The 22,167-nt window shown below is 34.4% G+C and overlaps 1 protein-coding gene across 1 annotated transcript; it reads right to left on the bottom strand.

Annotated features, from left to right (window-relative positions):
- Positions 1–7,367: 7,367 nt before the first annotated feature.
- LOC112727911 (disease resistance protein RPP2A) lies at positions 7,368–17,292 on the bottom strand. Its single transcript, XM_025777847.3, has 8 exons — positions 16,660–17,292; positions 13,048–14,113; positions 12,306–12,763; positions 10,896–12,000; positions 10,373–10,651; positions 9,213–10,037; positions 7,871–8,374; positions 7,368–7,716 (listed from the first exon to the last, which is right to left on the bottom strand). The coding sequence occupies exons 1-8, from the start codon at positions 17,115–17,117 to the stop codon at positions 7,657–7,659; spliced, it is 4,755 nt and encodes a 1,584-aa protein (XP_025633632.2). The 5' UTR covers positions 17,118–17,292; the 3' UTR covers positions 7,368–7,656.
- Between the last annotated feature and the right edge of the window lie 4,875 nt (positions 17,293–22,167).

Here is a 22,167-nt window from a genome sequence, read left to right on the forward strand (position 1 = left end):
GCGCTCGCAGCGGTGTTGGTATGGGAAGAAGGAAAGGCCCAGCAGCCGATCTACTTTGTGAGTAGAGCACTGCAAGGGGCAGAACTCAGATACAGCAAGCTGGAGAAGCTGGCACTGGCACTTCTGGTCTCCTCCCGCCGATTGCGACAATACTTCCAGAGTCACCAGGTGGTCGTGAGAATGGACCAGGGGATTCGACAGGTGCTCCAAAAGCCTGATCTAGCGGGAAGAATGATGACCTGGGCCATCGAACTATCCCAATACGACTTAGGCTACGAGCCCCGACACGCGATTAAGGCGCAAGCAATGGCAGACTTCCTAGTGGAAGTAACTGGGAATCCAACCGAGGAAACGGACACACGGTGGAAGCTCCATGTAGACGGAGCCTCCAACCAGACGTCCGGAGGTGCCGGGATCATTTTAGAAAGTCCGGCCGGAGTCATCTATGAACAATCGGTTAAGTTTGAGTTTCCCATATCAAAAAACCAAGCAAAATACGAAGCCCTCCTAGGGGGTTTGGTTCTAGCTCAGGAAGTCAGGGCCAAGAGGTTGGAGGTATGCAGTGACTCACAGGTTGTCACGTCACAAGTGAATGGAAGCTACCAAGCCAGAGACTCATTATTGCAGAAATACTTAGAAAGGGTCAAAGAGCTGAGCAAACGATTTGAAGAGGTCACGGTCCAACACGTTCCAAGGGAGAGGAACACACGGCAGACCTCCTATCTAAGCTGGCGAGCACAAAACCCAGAACCGGCAACCGCTCCCTCATCCAAGGAATCACGAAAGAGCCAGCAGTTGCCCTCCACCTGACCAAGTTAGCCCCCTCTTGGATGGACCCCATCATTTACTTCTTGCAAAACGGCAAACTCCCCCAAGACGAAAAGGAAGCCAAAGCGGTAAGAAGGGAGGCTGCCAAATATACGATCATACAGGATCAGCTATTCAAAAAGGGACTCAGCCAACTTTTGCTGAAGTGTCTGCACCCCGACCAGACGGACTACGTTCTTAGAGAAGTCCATGAAGGGTGCTGCGGCCACCATATCGAGGGCAAGGCCCTAGCAAGGAAGCTCATCCGAGCTGGATACTACTGACCGACAATGATGAATGACTCCAAGGAGTTCGTAAGGAAATGCACGAAGTGTCAACAAAACGCCAACTTCCACAGAGCGCCAGCCTCCGAGCTGAGTTTACTAACGTTCACTCGACCTTTCGCACAGTGGGGAGTCAACCTCTTGGGACCCTTCCCAGTTGGCTCGAGACAGGTCAAATACCTCATAGTTGCCATCGACTACTACACCAAATGGATAGAGGCTGAACCGCTCGCCAGTATATCCTCATCCAATTGTAGAAAGTTCATGTGGAGGCAGGTGATAACCTGTTTCGGCATCCCGGAGATCGTCATCTCGGATAACGGGATGCAATTCACTGACAAGAAGTTCGCAGAGTTTCTCACTGGCTTGGGGATAAAACAGAAGTTCTCCTCAGTTGAACACCCCCAAACAAACGGGCAAGTGAAATCTGCAAATAAGATCATCTTACTAGGTCTTAAAAAGCGTTTAGACAGCAAAAAGGCGCGTGGGCCGACGAACTTGCCTCGGTTCTCTGGTCCTATCGAACAATCGAGCAAAGCTCCACCGGGGAAACTCCCTTCCGCTTAACATACGGAGTCGAAGCAGTGATACCCGTGGAGGTCGAAGAGCCAAGTCCGCGGCTACTCCTCGCAGGAGTAAAAGAAGCAGTAGACAAAGACCTGGTAGATGAGGTCAGAGAGATGGCCCACTTGTCAGAGGTAGCACTAAAACAGAGGATAGCCCTGCGATACAACACCAAGGTCCTCAGAAGGGAATTTGAGGAAAGAGACCTCGTCCTACGACGAAACAACATCGGACCACCGTCCCCAGGAGAAGGAAAGCTGGCGGCAAACTGGGAAGGCCCCTACAGAGTCAAAGAAGTGCTTGGCAACGGCGCCTACGAGCTGGAAAGACTCGATGGCAAAGAAATTCCGAGAACATGGAATGCAGGTAACCTAAGAAGATTCTACTCATAGCTTGGACACACTAGCCAAGCGGCCTGGCGAGTTAGATAGGTGTTTAATATGTTGAAATGTTAATTTCCAATGATTTCCTTTCATTAAACGCCTACCGTGTTCATAGAACTGTCTAGCTAACGACTACTTTTTACTTGTCTAAATTCTCCTATCCATTATTCCCCAATATGTATCCCACATCGTCATGTTTTTCAACGTATGGCAAACGGGACTACGATACGGCAACCCGGGACTGATCACCTCGGGAGCCAAACACGTCAAAGCCATAACAAACGGCCGCGATAATAAGACCAAGACAGTTTCGCTCGAGTTACCAACATAACGGCAAAATGGACACAAGTAATAAGTCCGCACCGAAAAAACGGTAACAAAACAAAACGCTACTAAACAAACAGACAAAGGCGATAATTAGAAGCCGACCAGGCGACCACTAAAGTATAAAAGTTAGCGTTTTCAACAAGTATTCTACAAGGAAACATAAAGGCACAAGTTACAAGAGTTCACTTCCGGGGCATGTCGACAATCTTGCCGTCCTGGATTGTTTTGAAGACTCCAATAGCTGACGTATCGAATTCTGGGACCACGATCTTCACCTGGGCCTTGAGAGCCTCTTCGGTCATAAAGATCGCGTTCTTTCCCTGCTCCCTGACCGCCTTGTATTTCCTTTTCAACTCTTCCGCCTTGGCCCGCGCAGCCTCAGCCGACGAGACGGCCGCGTCACGCTCCTTCTCCACAGCGACCACCCGGCCTTGCGCAGCGTTAAGCTGGCTCTCTAGAGTCATCTCCCGCTCGGTTAGACGGGAGACGGTGGCGTCGGAGGCATTCATTTTTTCCTCAAAGGGCGCAGCCCTTTCCTCGGCATCCTTGCGCCCCCTCTCCGCCGCGGCCAGTTGTTCCTGAAGCTTTTCAACCTGGACCTTGAATTCGTTGTTGGCCTGGGCAGCAGTATCGAGCTTCCTTCGCAACGCCTGCATGCCCGACAACTCGAATTCAGCCTTCCGGACTATCACCGCTCCGCGAAGAAGGGTGCGGTACATCCACCTTGCCTGCCCTACGAGCTCGGTACTAAGGAAGTGATCCTCCATACCAGGAATCAGCTGACTATCAATAAAGGCCCCATCATCGAAGTTCCTCTCCATCACGGTGAGAGCTCCTTCTGGGCTGAAGGATGCCCTTTGTCTCTTGGGAGTAGGGACAAGCTTAAAATCATCATACTCCCGATGAGGAGAGGACGACTGACCAATACCGTCTGTCTCATCGGGAGCGGGAGAAGCCTGCCTCCCGGCAGAATTCTTGTCGGACATCTCGACGTCCCGGGGGGAAGGTACAGCTTGATTCTCCTTCTCCCCGGAAGGGCCTTCCGGCTTCTCGGCATCCTTCTCGTCAGCCTTCTCCTCATCGCTATCCTCCAAGAAGGTCTTGACCAAATTTTTGAGCCCGGTCACCGAAGCAGACATCTCCACTACAACAGAGAGATAAATACGTAATTTGTGAAGTCGGGAAGAGCAAATTAAACAATAAACAATACAAAAGTACAAGACAAAACAGCTCACAAATATAACTCCTGGTGGACTCCCGCTCACCCATAAGGAGGTGGGGGTTCACGGGGTTCTTTCCAAAAAGAGAAAACAGCACATCGGCAATCCTCTTATTTACAGGGGACATTCCCTTGTAGGTCACCTTAATGAAAGAATTCCCCGCCCCGAAGCTCCAATACGTCGGGATGAGGCGTTCCCCCTCTAGCGACAACCAAAAGGGATGGCGACCTTTAACGGGGTGACTTTGAAGAATTTATCTTTGAACCCATGATAGGAGTCCTCGAACAGGCCAAATACCCTCCGACCTTGGGCAGGCCGGAAGGACAAGAACCCTTTCCTCGCCTTCCCTTGTCTGGAGGGGTTGGTAAGGTTGAAGAAAAAGAGGAAGACATCCACCGACACCGGCAGCTCGAGATATTCACAAACCATCTCGAAACAGCGGATAGAAGCCCAGCTGTTCGGATGGAGCTGCGACGGCGACACGGATATCCGATTAAGAAGCGACATCTGGAAATCGGAATGCGAACGCCGACCTGGGTGAACATGGCTTTGTAAAACCAAATCCAGTCGGCAACCCGGGGAGAGCAAAAATTGATCTCGTACAACCGCTCATTGGGGGTAGGAACGAAGGTCTCGTAATTGGCCTCCTCGTCTGTCCCCCCGCACAGATACCCGGCCTGCCGAAATTCCGTCAACTCTTCCAAATCCATCTGATTTGGCGAGTCCTTCACATCTGAGGTCACCCAAGCGTAGGGGTCATAGTTCGCGGCGGAAACAGAAGCCCGGGAGATGACGCGAGGCATACCTACAGTAGGGGTACCACTCCATTAGTCTATGAGGTCGGGAGTCCGGGAAAAACCCAGAAACTATGTCCATCCTATTCAACAGTTAAGATCAAGCATGGCCAAAGCTATACCTATCACGCAAGCCACCTAAAAACCTACCCTGGAATGGTACCCCTCCCCTAACACATCTACTTAGCACTAGAAAGTCATCTAGCAACAAAAATCAAACAAGATAGCAAGAACGCAAAACAAATACAAACAACAAGCATAAAACAACGAAGCAGAAAAGAGAGAGGACCAGAGGTTACCTGAAACGGTTGTGAAAACGGAGAAGGAAGAAGGAAAAATGCACAAAGATGCTAGGATGATGCTCTGGGATTTTCTGGATGAAGGAGAATGAGATGGTAGGAGCGAGAGTGGAAAAAGGAAAAATTAAAACAAACTGTTTAAAAACCGCTATGCAAAGCGCGAAAGGGCCAGGGCCAGAATGGTCTTTACACGCGGGGTTTTGCAACCCATTATGAGCATTTAATGCTCAGCGCGAAGAACGAAGCGACGAACGGTTGCCTCAGTAACTAAGGGACACGCGTGCAGGGGGCACCTCCCTCCCACGGGCGGCCGACCTGACGACGACGCATGGAACAAGAAGTAACACGCCACTAATAGCTCTTACGACTATTACTAGCGCGTGGGGGCACTGTTACGGCCTGGCCCAAATCCCTTTACGGGCTGGCCCGACCCTAGAGTCACCCGACCCGAACGGTCGGGGGTGGGACGCCCCGCAACCGACCCGGACACGCGTCCCTGACAGCTCTGTTACAGCTGTGAGGAGCACGCCTCGGAGAAAGTGGGCCTGCCCTTATCGGGCCCACCTCTGACACAGTATATAAGGGGAAGGACCTACCCTTCCCCCAAGGTACGTGACATGACTCTATCCCTTTTTCGCCTGCACACCTCATTGACTTGCGCGTCGGAGTGTCTTTGCAGGTGACACCCCCCTTTTTTCACATCTGGAGAGCTCGGGACCTCGCCTACTCCAACCCGGAGACGTACGACCATACGACCTCCCCTCTTGTTGATCAGGACATTCACCCGATCGGTCCGGTACCTGACCTACCGAACAGTAACAACACCATTGTGTATAACAAATGAACCAAAAATTGTGCATTCTATAAACTCAGAAACTCTTGCATTCTATTTAAATTTATAAACAAAACTGTTCTTAGCAAAGAATGATGAAATTATTCATTAATACTTTATTCAATTGTATTAGATTCTATTCCATTCCATTCAATTTAAAATTGTTGAAGATGACGATAACGAAAGAGAAAAATAACAAAAAAGGAAAAGAAGAAGGAGGAGGAGGGGGGGAGGAGGAGGAGGAGGAAAGAAGAACCTACATGTACGAATTTGGAAAAATAAAAGGAAGAAAAAGCGGCAACAGAAGCACAAAAAAAACATGCACGCATCCAACTAAATAATTTAGTTGGACTTGGTTGGTAATATAACTTAGATGCAAAGCATTATTATTATTATCGTCATTAGAATTCATTGTTTTTAGTCATTACTTAACTATTAATTCAATTTTTTTAGTCTAGTAATTTAACAACATATTTTATTTGATGAATATTAGAGGATCATCAGAATTTATTATTTTTTGCCATCAGTTAACCAATAATACGAATTCTGATGCTAACAAGAGGTTTTGCCAGTAACTCGCGAATACTTTTGTCCTTATTTAATATTTTTTTTTTGTTGTTTACGATATTTTTTATTTTGTAGAATGAAGACTAATTTATTACGTATCTAAGCTCTATTTAAAGATTTAGCACAAAATAATAAGTTATTGCATATATAAGATGGAATTTAAACTTCAAACACTTTTTTAAGAAGACAAGTGAGCTGAATAATCAACCAATTCAGGTTAATTCTCTATTTAATATTTATAATACAAAAACTGATGTAGAGTTATATTTTATGACAAATAGATCATAAATAGATATTAAATAGAATTTTTTAGTCGAAATACTCTAATTATAAATTCTAAATTCTAAATTCTAAATATATCGGCCAATGGCATTCAATTGCTCTGCCAAAGATTTTGTTACAGGGGACTCTGTTTATAGTGATGAAATTTATGATACATTTATATTCCATGTCCAAGTCTCGGACAAGAGGTATTTGATGATCATTGCCCTGTTGAGTTGAGTCTTAAAACTCCATTGGAAATCTCTGAACCTCAAGGTTTAAAGGCATATAATCTACTGAAGAAACATATGTCAAAATGGAAACAGCATTTTGATTTGTATTCAATCTAGATTTGAAAGAGGTAGTTAACAGGTGATCCTTAATTCTTTTGTCCTTGTCCCCACAGATAAACGCAGATGAGTTTTTATCCTCTGAAAGAGATTGTGTTGTATTTGCAGTCTCTTCAAATGCGTTGTATTTGGGTGTTGAAGCAAGTTTGAGGTCAGCTTTCATAATTTTCTTGGTAGAATCAGAAGTCTCCTTTTAATACTTTGTCTAACACATCTAGTGATTCTTAACCTGCCATAGCATGGTTTTAACTTGGCTGTGGAAGATCTTTTATCTCCTCATACAGTCATACTAGAATGCAATAACATATTTGACTCTTGTAAAGTACATTTTCAAAATTTTGTTGCAGTTTTATGCAGGGGGTCTAGGGAAAAGTTGGATTGGGGCTAACTCGGTTAAACTAATTTGGTTCATGGTTGACAATTTTGTCAACTAAAATGACTCATCCATATAATTAGATTTACAGGGTCTAGATAGAGCTTTATTTAAACCGAGGAAACAAATACAAATTTGCAAGGCGACGGTTTTGAACTATATACATTATATATAGAAAAATAAAATGCTATGCATATATCTGCACAATCTCTTTTATCTTAGTATGTAAAAGTTAAGACTATTGATTAGGTTCGCTAATGGCTTGAGCAAGATTTTCTGATTCTCTCATTAAAATGTACTAGTTAGTAGCGGTCTAAAAGTTAAGTGCATCTCATGTTGCATCATCTATGGAGCCAATACTTGTATTACCCCTGCCATCAATTTTTCATGATATACAAAGTGTCTAAACATAACTTAGTGCATCATACATTAAAAGTTTAAAACCATTTGATGATATATATTTAATAGAAATTAATAAATATAAAATTATACTAAAACTACTGGTAAATTTTATCTTTCTTTAGCTTATTCTTACGTGCATCTTCAACTCGTAAGTGCCAATAGTCCTTGATCATCTAAAAACATCTTCACCCTATTAATGATTGGTATCATCATACTCTTTGAATTTTCGTTTTGTATGTGACTTCAAATTTTTCTGAAAATAAGATATGAACATTAGACAATTAGCAAATGAACAAAAAATAAGCACAAAAAATACCTTTGAGAAATTTTGTTTTTAAAAAATATGGACAGAACTAAATTGTGTTTTTAAAATAACATTTGTAGATATTTAGACAATGAGCACTTACTTTTGAGAAATTCTTGTTTACTCCTTGAAGTAAATCATTTTCTTCTCCATCATGAACAATGATATTTCCATCTGCTACCATATCATCACCACAAACAATACCTTCAGCTTGTTGCTCTGCATATATGAGATAAACTGCTGTCTTCTTCACAGTGAATCCTAATCCGGAAGAAACAACAATCTGCACTTTGTCACCAGCTTCAAGGTTCGCTATTACTTTCTGCCATTCATCATCTCTAAGTGAAGCCAGTGTATCTCCATCGTAGAGAAAAGGGGTGGTCTTTGTATGATTTATGATACACAAATTTTTAATGATAGGGCCTTCTAAAGGTACAATGTTTGAGGAAGAAGAATAGATGATACACAACATCACTGACTTTAACTTATGCCCATTCACCTGAGGGATGTCAAAAATTACAAAAGAACCTTCACAACTGAATGTTAACCAATCAGGATTCTTGTTGCCAGGAAGCAAGCAATCTCCAGGTACTCTTGCATTAAACTTCTGTATAATGAAAAACATACTTCAGTATTGGAATTTTAAGTATTAGGTATAAATAGTTAATTTCATGACTTAGTTTGAATTAGGTGCCAATGAGTAATAGCTCAAACGGCATAGACTCCCCATACTCAATTAAGAGGTTGCGGGTTTGAGTCTCCTATCTTTCCAAATTTTGCTAATGAGTAATAGCTCAAATGGCATATACTCCCCATACTCAATTAAGAGGTTGCGGGTTTAAGTCTCCTATCTTTCCAAATTTTTTGCCAATGAGTAATAGCTCAAATGGCATAGTCTCCCCATACTCAAATAAGAGGTTGCGAGTTCGAGTCTCATATCTTTGGTAAAAAAAAAAAAAAAAAGAATTAGGTGAATTACATACATTTGTAACGATTAAGATGCAAAGACAATACCCTAAATATTTTGACTATGACAAAATGGACTGCAAAGAACAAAAGTTGTTCAATAAAAATTTAGACCTGCTTAGATTATTTTGTCAAACACCCATAATATTTTGGAGAACCACAAGGGACTTTAATTCTTTAGAAATCCATTTTATCAGGGTCAAAATCTTTCGGGTACATATTTTGGCAGTACACGAAAGAGAGATTTTTCTATTATTATGAGATAAAATAAAGATACAACAAGATATCATTTTTATTTTGTTAAAAAAAATGAATGAGATAAAATAATTTAATTCTGAGTTTTAGGATGGACCATATCATATATTAGCATTTTCTAAAATTTTGAAATACCTTCTAAAACATTTTAAAAAAGATAGAGATGTTAAACTATTTTGATGATAGAACAAAAGGTAAATTGGTAGAAAAAGATAGAAACAAACCTGCAAAATATTTTCCCTAAGTAACTCTGTGACTGAACAACTCATTCCCATTTGAATTAAAATTGAATTCAAGGAATTTTCTGATTCAATAATGTCATCTTCACTGCAGTAACCAATTAATGATGAGCTACTCCCTTTTGAGATATTTGAAGCACTTGATGTTACTTTCATTTCATTGCAGTTTGTGACATCAAAAGTATTAGAAACTACATCTCCTATAATTTGAAGTTGTGAGCCACATTCCAGCCTAACATTCTGGACCTGTGGAAGCTCTCTGATGATGGATGATAGGCCTTGAGAGTTGCTATTTGGTACTATTAAGGAAACAAGATTTGACAAGTCCAAAAATGTTTGCACTTGGGGTGAGAAGTTATTTGTTGGAGAGGTCCATGACCAAATGATTGAAGGAAACACATTGCGCGATAATCCTTTAAAGTCACACAGAGAAACATACACAATGCTTTTTAATCTTAGAAGTGCATGAGGCACTTGTGTTATGGCAGTTTTATCTGCCATCAAAGTTGTCAATGATTCCATTTGTTCTATGTCTTCCTCTAATTTATCAATCAATGAACATCCTGAAAGAATGAGAGTTTTGAGAGATTTCAACTTGTAGATACTTCTTGGAAGTACACGAAGCCCCGAACACCCTTTCAAATTGATTAGAAGAACTTGCTTGAGATGTTCAATGGTATGAGAAACCAAAGTCAACTTTGGGCAATATTTGAGTATTAACTTTTCAAGATTGGGCATATTTGAAAAGTCAGGAGTTTGTGTCAAGTGTTGAGAATGACTAAGATTGAGAATTTTTAGATTCTTCATCATCTGCAAGAATTTTAAGGAGATGAATTCATGAACTAAAAAAAACACTAGATTTGAATATATGAAAATTCACTTGAATTGTTTTTAGAAATTTGTTAATAGGTATATACTTTTTTATATAAGAATTTCATTAATATGAGAAAACAGCAATACAGAAAAGGTGGGGGAATAGGGTTCTCATATAAAAAAACAAAACACAAAACAAACACCTATAAGAATACAAAGCTCTCCAATCTTTCAACATGTCTAAAAAGATCATGAGCTTTGTTCATGAAGTTTTCTTTGTTAGAGGTTTGCTATGTCCAACCACAAAAGTAAATAAAAGTCAGAATTTATACCTGACCCTTCTTCCATACAAGGTCGAGTTTGCTATATTTGAAGTCAATAGCAACTAAATTTCCTTGATCAAAGTTTGCAGTTGTATATTCTGAAGGACATTCATGCCAGCACAACCATCGAAGATCCGTTGAAAGGTATTTAAAGTCTCCAACAAGTTGCACATTTGTAAACTGAAGCAATCTCAGTCTCTTCATCTCCTTAAATGCTTCTGCCTTTAACTGAGTTGGATTCAATGACTTTGGCAGGTTCAAAGCAAGTCCCTCAATAGCTTTTGTTCCCTATAAATGATAGGAACCAAAAAGTAAAATTAGATTAAGGGTAGCTAAAATAGCACTAAAAAATTGGAAAAAAAGTCAAATAACTAAAACTCCAATCAGGTGGAATGATAAAAATTCAAGAGAACAGAATATAATTGAAGTTCCACACCCTTGTTTGAAAATATAATTAAAAATGATGAAACAAAAGTTTTCACAATATATCATTGTTGTTATATGAATTTGAAAATATACTTGAAATTCTTACCATGTCTTTTGATAATACATTAAGCACTTCATCTGGATTCCACAACCTACTACGTTCGTCAGGTTTCATTGGCAAACTCTCGCGAATAATTTCTCTTCCCATGTCTCGCAGCAAACCATGCATGCCAAGTTTTCCCTTAGTGTCCACAGTAATAAGGCATCGTTCCATAAGAATATTTATTCCAATGTCAGCTGAATGCCCGCAGCCATTTAATATATCAGTTACATCATTTTTGTCCATTCCAATAAAGAAAAATGCTACATCAAGAAATATTTCTCTATCCCTATCATCACTTAGACCATCAAAACTTATTTTAAGCTTCTTCTGTACATCATTGTTTGGAATAGTTTTGAGTTTATTCAAAACACTCCTCCATTCACATACTTTCCTATTAAACAGATGTGACCCAATTACCTCAAGAGCCAGTGGCAATCTCTCACAATATGAAACAACTTCATTAGCAAGTGAAGCAAACTCTTCTTTTGGACATGGTTCTTTGAATGCATGCCAGCTAAAAAGTTCCATGGATTCTTTGTCATTTAACTCTTTCATACTATATAACTTATCAACTCTAAGACAACGAAGAAGATGTTCATCTCTTGTTGTGATGATTATTGTGCTCCCAGGACAGAACCATTTATGACTTGCAGCTAAAGAATTTAGCTGCTCCAATTTGTCCACATCATCAAGTACAAGAAGTATCCTTTTCTGGCCAAGTCTTCTCTCTAATATTGATTTTCCAGATTCAGTGTTTTCAATCTTTATTTTCGTTGTGTTGTAGATAGCAGAAAGAAGTTGTTGTTGTAAATGAAGAATTCCATTATCTTGATCCCAAACTTCTCTTATATTTAGGAGGAAACACCGACCTTCAAACTCACGGAAAATTTTATTATAAACCGCTTTGGCAATGGTTGTTTTACCACACCCTCCCATGCCCCATATACCAAGTAGTAGAGGATTTTCTTGGTGCTGGTCTTTTAATAGTTGAATCACCTCTTCAACACGAGATTCAACTCCTACAGGATGATTAGCAACGAACAATTCCTTCATTTCCAGCATATGAGTAACTTGTTCAACAATGTTCTTAATATCCTCACTTTCATTCCTGCACCGTAGGCACTAGAGATTATACACACAGTAAGAGAAGATTTACAACTTTCTCAAGGTGTTTTAGTTTCATTGTAAGTATAGTGTTGCTTAAAGAAAATAAACACACGCAAGTTAGACAAAATTAAGTTGAATTATATCAGTAAGAATTTCATATGCTTTTATATCGGAAGAAATTTTAAAGAAAAAGAATCTTAGTATGCAATTCCTAAATTTAGAATTTGTCCAAACTTTATATATTTAAACACCTGTAGATAGAATAGAGAGATTCCTGCAAAATATGAAGGATATTAATTAATTTACTTGGATTTTCGGATGACAAACCCTGCAATGCACCCAACTTCACGGAGTGCTTTCCTCCAACTCTGCTCCTTGCCTTTTATTTTATCCGGGCATCTTTTCATAAGATTATCAAAAGCTTGTCCAAACTTACCAGTCTGATTTCGCACTTCCGAGGGATCTATATGGTAGAATACTGGCAGCACCTTTTGAGTTTTGTTTTTACAACATATCATGATGTCTTCCAACTCTTGCAAACACCATCTTGAAAATGCATAATTTGGTGACAGAATAATGATAGAAGTTTTAGACTCTCCAATTGCTTTCAGAAGCGAGATTGAGAGTTTTTCCCCTCTTGCTAGCCCGTTTTCATCCTTGAAAACATAGATACCAGCATTTTCAAGAGATGCATAAAGATGTGAGATGAACTTTGAGCGAGTTTCTTTGCCTCGAAAGCTCAAGAATACATCATATGGCCTTTGCTGCATAAGTTTTTAAATGTGAAAATAAAACACACTGAACTAACTTTCGGACAAGTATTAAATCTATGCAGCATACACTATAAACTGAATTAAAAGTAGGATACATTCACCTTAATTAAAAGTTTTTTAACTATTTATTATATTAAAAAAATTATTTTTATTATTAATGAATTTATTGAGTTGCAATTTTTTTTCTTTCTTTGTTATGTTCCAAAACGAGATTCAAAAACAAATGGCAACTATAAATCAATTTATGTGCTTATAAACCATAACATCCTACAAACCTGAGGCTCAATCGATGATTGCTTCATATACATTTCTCTTCCGATGTCTTGTAGCAAACGATTCATGCAAAGCTTGTCCTCATCAAACCACACAAGACTATGCTCTTCAAGTCCTTTAATTGCTCTTGGTGCAGCATTATGTCCAGCTTCTTGTAATATCTGACTTATATCATTTCGATTCATTCCAATAAAGAGATGTCTCAAATAAGCTAGTTCAAGGAATATTTTCTTTTCTTCAGATCCAACAGAATCTATGTTTTCTTTTAAAACCTGCCATACATCTTGAAAGGGTAATCTTTTGAAGCTGTCCAATACATTCTCCCACTCTTGTATACTTTTTTCAGATACAGCAGAGCCAACACACACAAGAGCCAGTGGCAGTCCATCAGAATATTCAATTGCATAATTAATAAGACCAGAAAAACTTCTTTCAGGAGTGGCTTTGTTGAATGCGCTCCAACTAAAAAGCTCAACACATTCGTTGTAGTCCATTTCTTTCACTCTATATATATGATTAACTCCAATCTCATGAAGTCGATCGTGTTTAGTCCTTGTCGTGATGATTATTATACTCCCTGGACCAAAGCATTCAGGAATTACTGGCAAAACCTCCAGCTCTCTTTCACTTCTCATATTATCAAGTATAAGAAGTACCTTTAAGCAACGAAGTCCTTCCCACCATATATTTCTTGTTGAGTCGAAGTTTTGCGCTTTTGTTTTAACTTGGTCTTTCAAAAACAAAAGAAGCCTCTCTTCTTTAAATTTGGAAGCCAACCATATTGGATAATCCCCCTTCCCATCCTGGATGTCTGGGACAAATCTCCTCACCTCGAAATTGTGCCTAATTTGGTTGTAGAGGGCTTTGGCAATTGTAGTTTTACCTATTCCCGCCATTCCCCATATTGCTATTATGAGGACACCATCTGCTTTCTGATTGTTTAAGAGTTGAATCAAATCTTGCACACGAGAGTCAACTCCCACCGGATGCTTTGCAATGAATAATTTCGTTGAATCTATCAAGGATGTAACATGTCCAACTATATGACTCATAACTTCTCTGTTATTCCTGAAAAAAATATAAATATAAAGCATAATCATTAACCAATAATACAAATGATTAGGGATATTAGTTAAGTTAGTTTGTTAGAAATATTGATAGCTGTCACTATGCTGTTAGGTAGTTATGCAAATCACCTATTATTTCCAAATCAAAAAAAAAAAAATACAAAAAAAAAATAAAAAACACCGATAATTAAAAATTAATAATGTCTAATCAAATTTGTCACAAAAAAAAAAATCAAATTTGTAACCACACATTGAATCAATATTCCTATATTTATTATATTTTACCATTATAAACAATACAATAAATTTATAACCCCCAATAATTAATTTTTATAAATAACTTCTTTTTTTTTTACCAAAGATAAGAGACTTGAACCCGCAACCTCTTAATTGAGTATGGGGAGATTATGCCATTTGAGCTATTACTCATTGGCTTCTATAAATAACTTATTAAATGTAATAAACATCCATATTACATTACAAATGTCATAATAATATAATTAATCATAATAAATTTTATGTTATAGATATTCAAATTCCATAATATTTGACCTACTTATATAAGTCTCTTATCACTATTTCTTCAAATAACATCAAATTTAGCACAAGAAATTTATTTCTGAACTATACAACATCTCAAACTTACTCAATGGAGCATCATTCTTTGGACAATATTACCAAACAAACAGACAATTAGTTTATCAAAGTTTGCGTAGTTCGTCTATGAAAAACATTAACAACCACAGATGAAAAGTAACCTCTTTGCTTAGAAATGATTATATTAGATGAAAAGAAGACAACTACATTTGTGGCACATATAATCAAACTCCACAATATCCAACAATAAGGTAATTCTATATACTTTTCATAATCCTATCTATCAAATTATTAGTTACTAACCCAATACTTATTTCATATCAAAGTGCTACAATAATTTTTGTACTATTTGATGGCGAAGAAAAAAAAAATTGTAAAGCACAACTGCTTCAAAAGTAATGACACTCTAGAAAAGTAATGACATGGAAGCACCGCCTCAATTGAAAAATTTGTGCAACCTTACATTTATATTTGAATTCAAAATAAATGATTTTAATTCCAAAAAAGGTTGTCAACAATACACTGTTACCAAAACATTTGTTCCAACCAAAAACACTGAACCTCAACACCTATTACAACAAATAAAACAGGTGATACTTCAAAAAAAATCCCTTATTCAAGACATCATTTTTATTTTTAATTTATATTATTAGTTGATTATAGGAACCAACTTCGCCAATACTAATATCATCAGACGAATATCACATTCTCATCAAGAGATTAAGGAGAAAGAAAATCATACAAATTCAAAACACGGAAGGAGAACATACATGCAAAGATAGAACAAACAACATAATAGAAAGTGCATACAACTTAACAATTCATAAAGAACATGTCTTTTCAAGAACCTACAATAGAAAGAAGAAAACAACAACTCTAACAACAACCAATAAAAAAAAGAACAAGTGCCACATAAGAAGACTAAATCCATCAACTAAAACAAATGCAAAAATTAAACCACCAAATAAAAATATCACTTTGTATAACTCCACCATCCAAATCTTTTGTACTACAAATTATTTTAAATAAAACACCTTTCAAATTTAACTTTAGTTTACATATATTTAATTTAATTCTACAAAATATAATAATTTTTAATATTTATTATATACTACCATTAATTTACCGTCCCGTCCCGCGTATCACGCGGGTCTCATTCTAGTTATAACATAAAGTATGTTGTTGGATTACTAAATTAAAGAAACTAGAATAAAGAAATTGATTTTATGACTAAGTGATAGTCAAAAATAATAAATTTTGGAGAAAAGAATAAATAGGTCTTTGACTTTTTGATCCACCGATATTTAAGTCTTTGAAGATTTAAAAATACATTTAAGTTTCTAACCTTTTTCAAAATCTAGACATATTGATCCCTCATATTCATTTGGGTCTGTCAAACTTAAAGAAAAAATCAAATGTGACTTACGTTGTATGACCTGGTTGATACAGAGATGCACACGTGAGAGAGAGTTTAAAATGGAACAAATTAAACCCAGAGATTAATGTGTACAGATTTTGAAAAGATCAAGAAATTAAATGTATTTTTAAATTTCCGAACTTAAATATCCACACACCAAAAAGGCAAGAAGTTAGAAATCGATTTATCATTTTCTCTAAATTTTAATTTTTTTATACGATTAGAATTTAGATTTTAGAATTTAGTTTAGAATTAGCCAAATGTTGACAAAAAAAAATAATAAATTTTGTTAGTCGCTCGTTTTACTCGTTCTCGCTATCTTTGTTTTCTCTGCCAACTCTCTTCAAACCCTCTCACTCTCTAGTACCTTCACAAACATTGTTCAATATGCACATTTATCAGAGGAACATGATAAGAATTGAATGACAAAATCACGTTCACTCTAGTCTCCAACAAGCCAAAGATACTCAAAAGGTCATGGCTGATCAAGAATAAAGATCAAAGCATTAAAAAACATGGGAGATTTTAATTACCAGATATCTGGAAGAAACCTGGGTAAAATGGAAGCAGCTTGTCGAAGGGCGGTCCCATAACTCAACATCCTGTTTTCATCCCTTGAGATTCCTTGCAGAGTTCGCGACAAAATCTCCCCAAAATGACCGCTCAGATTGCATACTTCGGAGGGATCCAAGCAATAGAACACGGGCACAACCTTCTGAACTTTCCTCCGATGACACTCCATTATTTTCACGAGTTCTTGCAAGTACAAGGTTGATTCAGCATAAGCTATTGTGAAAACTATGATAGAAACTCTGCATCGTTCGATTGCGTCAGATATATTAGTCTTGGGCTCGGTGCGGTCTGCTAAAACATGCAGTCCAACACTTTTGAGTGCATCATAGAGACCTGAAATAAAAGGATGAAGGAGCTGCAGTCCGAAACTAATGTAAGCATCATATATGAATTGGGGTTCCTGGTTTTGGGAAGACATAGCAGCGACTGGTTAAAAGTGATGCTCTCACTCAAACATATACAAGCTGAGGCTTAGGAGGCTTATGGAGGAGGCTGGAAGATCTTTTGTCAGTTCGTAGGAAGTTAGAGAAGAAGTCAACAGGGACTTGATACCTTCTTTGTGAAGCAAATCAAGTCAATGATAGTAGTCACTCCTCGGGGGTGGGTTGGTATTCATTGTTTAATTTTATTTTTTTATTATTTTTTTATATTTATTTTTATTTCTATTTATAAAATTAATAATTTAATAGTGAAAAATCACACTGTATTTTTTCAAGGGGTTAAAAAAAATATATGAAACACGGACACTTCGCTGAGTTATCGTGTCTGCGTGTCGGATACGCCGGGACACATTTTGGACACGACATTCACCGACACTTGTCCGACACGCGTGTCTGTTGTGTCCAATCGTGTCTTAATAAAAAATAAAAAATTCTTCTCCGGACACCTGGACACACCTAAATACCATCACGTGTCCGCGTGTCCAGTCTTATTTTTAACATATATTCTTAAAATAAATTTAGATATAGTATATATTATTATTTATTAAAACAAAAAATATTTTAAATAATTGATATAATTAAAATAAGACAATTAAAATAAATAAAAATTTTAATTTATATTTTAATATCAATAAAATATCAAAATATCATTACAATTTATCTAAAAAATACTTTATATTTTATATATATGCGTATCCCCGTGTCATGTAAGATTTTAAAATTCACATGTCGGCGTGTCCCATGTCGTATCGTGTCCCGTATCTGTGTCAGTATCCGTGCATCATAGAAAAAAAATTAAGAAACCATTCCCATCACTCCTCACTATGACACGGTTGGGACTTGGACATGCAATGTTGTCTCTATAACACATTAATGTTAATGTTCAGCTGCTTTTCTATTAATTTAAAACCATTAATTTTTATAATTTTATTTTTAAAATTATAAATTTAATAAAATAATTTAAACATTAAAAATAAAAATAAAAATTTTATAAATTATTTAATTTTTAAAAAGTATAAAATTTATAAATTTAAATTAAATAAAATATTAAATATATTTATTATATTATTATGTATAATAAAATAAAAATAAAAATTTAGAAACATTATTTATAATTAACTATATAAAAATGTTGTTAAGTTTATTTATTTATTTTTAATAGTATTTAATTTAAAATAAAGATAAAAATTTATATTTAAAATACTTTTTATTTTTATGTATAATTTCAATTGATATAAAATATTTTTTATTTTATATTTAATTTTTTAAATTATCTTTAATTTATTATTTTTTAAATTAGTTTATTAATTTTATTATATCCCCTCACTGTATCAAACACTATTCTTTTTCTTATTATATATTATTCTCTATACACATACCTATCATTATCTCATCGTCATTATTATATTACCTTATTCTCCTTTCTCATTTTTTTCTTCTCCTTTTACATTCTTTTCATCCGATCGTAATTAATTATCCCAAGTATCATCATCGCAATTTCTACTCTTGTCTATCACTTTGATTTATAACCATCTATTGTATTAACTTCTATGAATTGTTAAAATTTTGCTAAAAGAATTAAGACATAAAGCATTTAAAACTTTTTTAGATTATTAAAATTTGATATGAGTAATCCTAAAAAACAATATCATAAAATATATCATTTTCAACTAAAATAATTAAAAATAGTACATAATTGTAAGCTTTTCAACTAATAATTATAAATTTAAGTTGCAGTGTAATATAGTACCTTGAGACAGAAAGCAATCATTGCTATCCACATTTAAGTGTGTGTTTGGATTGACATTGGTCAAACTAGAGTTTGAATAAAAGTGATTTTGTAGAATTGATTTTGGGTAGAAGTGAGTTGTACAAACATTTATGTTTGGCAACTTTTACTAAAATGGATTTTGATAAAATAAATATTGTTTGGATAATATTAATTAAAATTACTTCTAAATAAATAATTAATTAATTATTAAAAAAATATAATATTAAATTATAATACTATTTTTTTAAGTATATTTAATCTTTTTTATACTTCTTTTAGTATTTTTTATATAGTATTTTTTTAATAGTACTCTATTTTAGTATATTATAATTTTTTACTATTATAATAAAAAGTAATATTTATTTATGAAATTAAAAATAAACATATAAAAATTAATAACTTTTTATCTATTTTTTATAATAAAAATTAATATTTATTTATTAAATTAAAAATAATATATAAAATAACATATTTTAGTACTCTTTTTAAGTACTCTTAATAATCTTATTTTTATTATTATTTTAGATTCTAACTTTTCATTAGTTATATTTTTGTTATTATTTATAATTAATTTTTTATTTAATTTATCATTTTTAATAGAAACAATAATACATATTATAAAAAATTAGAATAATAAGCGGTGTACAAAAATTAAAATAATTGTTTTAATACTCTCAGTATTCTTTTATTTAAAAAAAATTATGGAGAAAATCAAGAATGACTAGCAACAAACCTAAACGTACGTTGAGTGAAAGCAGAAGCTATAATTTCTTGCTTCTAATGAACGAACTTTGAGATGCAAAATCACGTCTATGTTTAGAGAAAAAAAGTTGCCAAACATCAAAAAACAGCGTCCAAAGCACTTAAACACACTTTTATTATATTCAACATGTTTACCAAACACACTCTAACTGCTATTTTATAAGTTTCATATATACTTAATATACTAAAACATTAAGTAATAATGCATAATTATACTAATTTAGGAAAATATCTTTATTATAGTTATATAAAATCAATATTTAATGCATTATTAAATTACTTATCAATTATCAATCGAAAATATTTTTAATCATTTTAATTATATTGATAATAATAATAATAATAATAATAATAATAATAATAATAATAATAATAATAATAATAATAAGATATGATAATTATATGATAATGGCACCGGCTATTAATAACCAATTTATATTTTTTAAATAAATTTATTTTAAAAAATATCTTTATTATAATTATATTATAATATTACAATTAGTATTTAATGAATAATGCATAATTATACTAATTTAAGAAAATATCTTTATTATAATTATATAAAATTAATATTTAATATATTATTAAACTAATTATCACTCAAAAATATTTTTAATTATTTTTATATTGATTTTAATTATATTGATACAATTCTAATTCTTATTCATTATCCAATGATTTTATTAATGGCAAGTTGTTATCTTAATGGTGATCCATTTATTTTAATAATAATAATAATAATAATAATAATAATAATAATAATAATAATAATAATATGGTATGATAATGATATGAAGTTGGCCCCGATTACTCTATTCATGATAAAAAATAATTATTCTAGTCATGATATAATATGATAAAATCATATAATTTTAACTAAACAAATATATGATGTATAATTAACGTAAATAATAAAAAATTACCTTAATAATAACTAATTTACATATTTGTTTGTTTTTAATAAAGCCTATATATAGAGTTTTTTTGTGGTACATGAGCTTAGATCTAAGAGTCAACTCATTTTCTTTAAATTTATTATTTATTATTCTTCTTTTACTACCTCGTAGAATGTTATCGAAATTGATCATTTTAAGGTACAATTTATAATTTTGTATAGTATTTTTTATATACTCATTTTATTATATTATTCTTTTGATAATTTAATGATTGTTCTTAATCTAACTTATTCTTTTCGTCTAATGTTTCAATGTGATTGTCTTTTGCCACAATTGTTTATAATGCATCACATCCATGAAATACCTCATCGAGTTGTATTCACTGATTCAGGTTCTAACTACATGAATGTAAACGTCCAAAGAAGAGGTAGTAAACTCTATTTTATCGAAGGATGGTTGGATCTACTCACATATTATGACCAACCTAATGGAATGTGAGTAAAATTAATTTTCTTGGGAAGGGTTCAATTTTTTATTGAGGAATTGTTTCCACGGAGTTTTGTAGGCCAAGTTCAAGTTCCATTCCCTCCATGCTTTCTATGTCTGCCCGGAGATCTTTGAAGTGGAGCACATAATGAGATTGCTAAATTTGTGTCAAACTCGGATATGCAATTTCATCGATTGGTAATATATTTAAATTTTCTTATTTTAAGTTTTTCGTTATTAAAATATTTTTATAACATATTGTGATTTTTTTCAGAAATTACCGGCCTTCTTTTGCATCAATGCAATGCCATTGAGGGGAATAAGGGTCGGTTTAGTTTTCCGGTGTGGCAATTCTATACCTTGCCATATTGCATGGATAGCAGATGATGAAGCTTATTTAACAAGAGGATTGTCTGAATTTGAACAAATTCTAAATTTCCAAACTTATGATATTTCACTTGGTTGTCGTTACGAGAATAATCCTAATCTATTCGTGTCTAAGGACTAGAATAGACTAAATATTATTTTAGTAATTTAGTTCTAATATTGGTATTTGATTAAATTTATTTTACATTAATTTAAATTTAAATTGTTACCTCAATTTACATATTACGACTATTTTTACTGGATATGTTATTTTTAAATGCTTTAATATAATATTTTTTTTCTAATATTGAAGGTTTTTTTTCTTAGATATATGTATCATCTTTTTCTCTCTTTTGTATTTTAGATTATTAATACAATTCTTAATAAAAGTGTACTTAAAACAAAAAAAATAAAATAAAATAAAGTATCACTATTTAAAGGAAAGAGAAAATGTATGTGAAAGAAAATAAAACAAAAAATTAAAATTGTTCTATTAGAAAAATTGTATACAGTTTGCGTATGAATGGGGCTGGGATTGGAGACTATATATGGATATTAATCATAAAAGCATATTGCACGTATTGTGGAATAATATATAATATATATATATATATATATATATATATATAAAAGAAAATAATTATAACAAAAAATATTTAATATATGTGATTTAAATATTTTTATGTATAATTAATATATATGTATGTATAAATAAAAAAATATTTAGAATTATTTAACAAAATTAAT

The sequence above is a fragment of the Arachis hypogaea genome, chromosome 12 (assembly GCF_003086295.3).
Source record: "Arachis hypogaea cultivar Tifrunner chromosome 12, arahy.Tifrunner.gnm2.J5K5, whole genome shotgun sequence".
In the NCBI taxonomy this organism is placed as follows: domain Eukaryota; kingdom Viridiplantae; phylum Streptophyta; class Magnoliopsida; order Fabales; family Fabaceae; genus Arachis; species Arachis hypogaea.